Source organism: Rhincodon typus, chromosome 13, assembly GCF_021869965.1.
Source record: "Rhincodon typus isolate 14 chromosome 13, sRhiTyp1.1, whole genome shotgun sequence".
In the NCBI taxonomy this organism is placed as follows: Eukaryota; Metazoa; Chordata; class Chondrichthyes; order Orectolobiformes; family Rhincodontidae; genus Rhincodon; species Rhincodon typus.
In genome coordinates, this window is record NC_063344.1 from 23,831,935 (window position 1) to 23,835,329 (window position 3,395).

The window sequence follows — 3,395 nt, forward strand, 5'->3', positions numbered from 1 at the left end:
GGTAGGGGGAGGGGAGATTTTGAAGCTTGTGAAGTCCACACTGATACCATTGGGCTGCAGGGTTCCCAAGCGGAATATGAGGTGCTGTTCCTGCAACCTTCGGGTGGCATCGTTGTGGCAATGCAGGAGGCCCAGGATGAACATGTCGTCCAAGGAGTGGGAGGGGGAGTTGAAGTGGTTCGCAACTGGGAGGTGCAGTCGTTTGACGCGAACTGAGCGTAGGTGTTCCACAAAGCGGTCTCCAAGCCTCCGCTTGATTTCCTCAGTGTAGAGGAGGCCACATCGGGAACAGTGGATACTGTATACCACATTAGCAGATGTGCAGGTGAACATCTGTTTGATGTGGAAGGTTTTCTCGGGGCCTGGGATGGGGCTGAATTGGGAGGTGTAGCACTTCCTGCAGTTGCAGGGAAAAGTGCTGGGGATGGTGGGGAGTGTGGAGTGGACAAGGGAGTCACGGAGAGAGTGGTCCCTCTGGAAGGCAGATAAGGGTGGGGTCAGATTGCAGGTGGCTGAAGTGCCGGAGGATGATCCAGAAGTTGGTGGGGTACGTGAGGACAAGGGTGATTCTGTTTTTGTTATTATTGCGGGGAGGGGGTGTGAGGGATGAGTTTTCAATGCATCCTTTCCACATACGCCTGTCAAGACCTCTCAGGATCTCGTGTGTTTCTACCAAGCTGTGATTCTAAACTTCAATGGGTACAAATGTAGTCTGTCCAATCATTCCTCATAAGATAACCCACCCATTCAAGGTATTACTCTAGTAAACCACTTCTAACTCATTTATGTCCTTCCTTAATTAAGGACACCAAGACTATACATTGTACTCTGGATACGGTCTCACCTATACCCTGTGTAACTGCAGCATTAGTTCCACTTCTGTATTACATTTCCTTGAAATAAACAATGACTTTCTACTAGCTTATCTGATTACTTGCTATACCTGCATATTAACAGTTTGAGATTTTGTGCACACAGATACCATATCCCTCTGCATCTCAACTCTACAATCCCTTTCCTGTCAGAATTTTTTTTTTCTTCTTCCTGACAAAATGGACAGTTTCACATTTTCACACCTCCTACTTGGTTTGCCAGATCTTTGCCCACTTAACCAATTTTATAACTCTTTTGTAGCCTCGAGTCCGATTCAATTTACTTTCCTATCCTTGTATGTCCAGAAAATTGTCCATTAATGTCTCCTGTTTCCAGTTAGCCAACCAATCTTCTGTCCCTGCCAATGTTACCCCTATACGAGCTTTTATTTCTGCAATAAATACATCTGCCAGATCCCTTTTGTTTTAAAGAACTCCGATAAATCGTTCAAATATGATTTCCCTTTTATAAACCATGTTAAATTGAGTCCTGTGACTCTTTCTCAAAATGTTAACTCTGTTTTCTCTCCAGATGCTGCCTGACCACCTGAGCTTTTCCAGAATTTTGCTTTCTTTTTTGTTTCAAATCTCCAGCATCTGTAGTTTTAGTTTAAGTAAGTGGTGGTTTATCCTTAATGAGTTAATTAGATATTACACACGAGCTGATGCTGAGCAATGCATGAGATTTATTAATGGAACACGCTTGGATGATCGGATCATCAGAACAGATTGGGATACTGGTTTCAGAGAAGGCAGGCAATTTGGACGAGGCAAATCTGGCGGTCAGGTACGTAGTTTCTCTAATATGGTGTATGCAATCGCATCTTGTAAAATTTAAATAAAGACTCAAGATCAAAGTGTATTTTTATCTGGTGTGCTTATTTTTATTGAGAATTTTAGTACTGTTAAAGTAACTGGAAAAACCTGCCTTGCTTAAATGCAGTGTTTTGAAAGGTAGCCACGTTGAGGATTTTAAGATGTCATGATGTGCTAGAACAACTTATCATGATCTGAATCGTTTGTATTATTTATGTTTTATAAAGAATGGAACAGCATTATATGGTTAAATTCATGAGTTTTAATTGCCCTTTGTTTCGAACATAGTGTGATGAAATCATTTCATGGTTCACTGGATGTTAAAAGTTTACAAAAAGTGCCTTGAGACCAGGATGCTTTGCAACTAATGTTATTTGCTATAGTGTTTAAAAAATCTAAATAATGCATTGACAGATATATTGGAAATGCAAAATTTAAGTGTGAATCCATGTGTGTAGATGTTTAGAACTCTAGATATATTTTTAAATGCAGGGATGAACAACACACTGAAAACGTATTAGTGACTGTTCATTTCTCACTGGGACCATTAGACCTCTAACCTGTTGGTCTGTAACAGGGTGTATTAACAGTATCTATCTAATGGTCTGGCATTAACTTCAAAATTTAATTTCTGAATTGTTACATTTTGATTAATTATCATTGTTATGTTGACAACTTGCCTTTTAAGTATTCGGGAAAAAAAGTTATCCCTTGTTTGAAGAAATTAAACCTTTTTTCATCTTTAACCATTTTCATATTAGTTACTCATACAAGTTCAGTGCAAGATCCTCTCATTGAAATAGAAGTCTTCAGTTATTCATTGAAAATAGCATTAACATTTAATATTCAGTTCGTTGAATTATTAATCAATCTAATCCTGTTGTTACAGTGCATACCCATAGGCACTGTGGGTTTGTGTTCTGTAGTTGGAGTCTAATGGTGTAAATACCCATGAACAATTAATGTCCTAACTAAAGATGAATATGTTCCAATGCTGAGGGTAATGTTGGTGCAGTTGTTTGTTTTATTATAGAGGTCTGCATTAATATTATCTTGTCTACTGATTTAAAGTTTAGCTAACAGCTACGCAACATGATATTAGTCACCAGCTTCAATCAATTTTCCATATCTGGAGTTACAGAAGCCAAATGCTAAGAGAAGTTGGATAATGAGTATACAATTGTGCATACTAGGTTGGGACACATAATTCTTCAGTGAACAAGTGGCTTTATTCTGAAACAAGTCAACGATACATGCCTTTACAGAAACAGATGGAAAAGAATGCAAGAATTCCATTCCTTCTGTAGTTAGAAGATCATGGACACCATTCAGTTTTATTTCTTTGTTTTCCTGCAGGTACGTGATGAATACAGGACAGATTATGATGCCGGCAGAGGTGGATTTGGGAAACTGGTCCAGATGCAGAGAGTTCCAGAGCCAAGACAGAAATTCTAAAGTTTCAATGGCTGTCTTGATATATTTCAGATAATTAAGCTAGAATCTTTGTAGAAGCTTGGGTTTGAAGCAAATGGCTAATACTTGAATGCCTGTGGCTTTATGCTGTTCATTCTTTCCATAGGTCTATTGAGTTTATTTTTACGCTTGCAGAAGAAAGGTGCCCAGCTTCTGAGGTGAAATCACTGTTCAACTTTTATTTCTTGTAAAGTTGTAATTTTTGTCAATCCTAATAAAAACTGAATAAATGCC

At 38.9% G+C, this 3,395-nt stretch overlaps 1 protein-coding gene across 2 annotated transcripts in view; it reads left to right on the forward strand.

Moving 5' to 3' along the window:
• Positions 1 to 3,395, forward strand: part of ncbp2 (nuclear cap binding protein subunit 2) — an 11,569-nt gene extending 8,174 nt beyond the window's left edge. For both annotated transcript variants that reach the window (XM_020534398.2, XM_048604819.1), the window contains exons 3-4: positions 1,521 to 1,659; positions 3,045 to 3,395. In XM_020534398.2, coding sequence (XP_020389987.1) covers positions 1,521 to 1,659; positions 3,045 to 3,143 — 238 coding nt within the window. In that variant the 3' untranslated portion in view covers positions 3,144 to 3,395. The remainder of the gene's footprint in view (positions 1 to 1,520; positions 1,660 to 3,044) is intronic.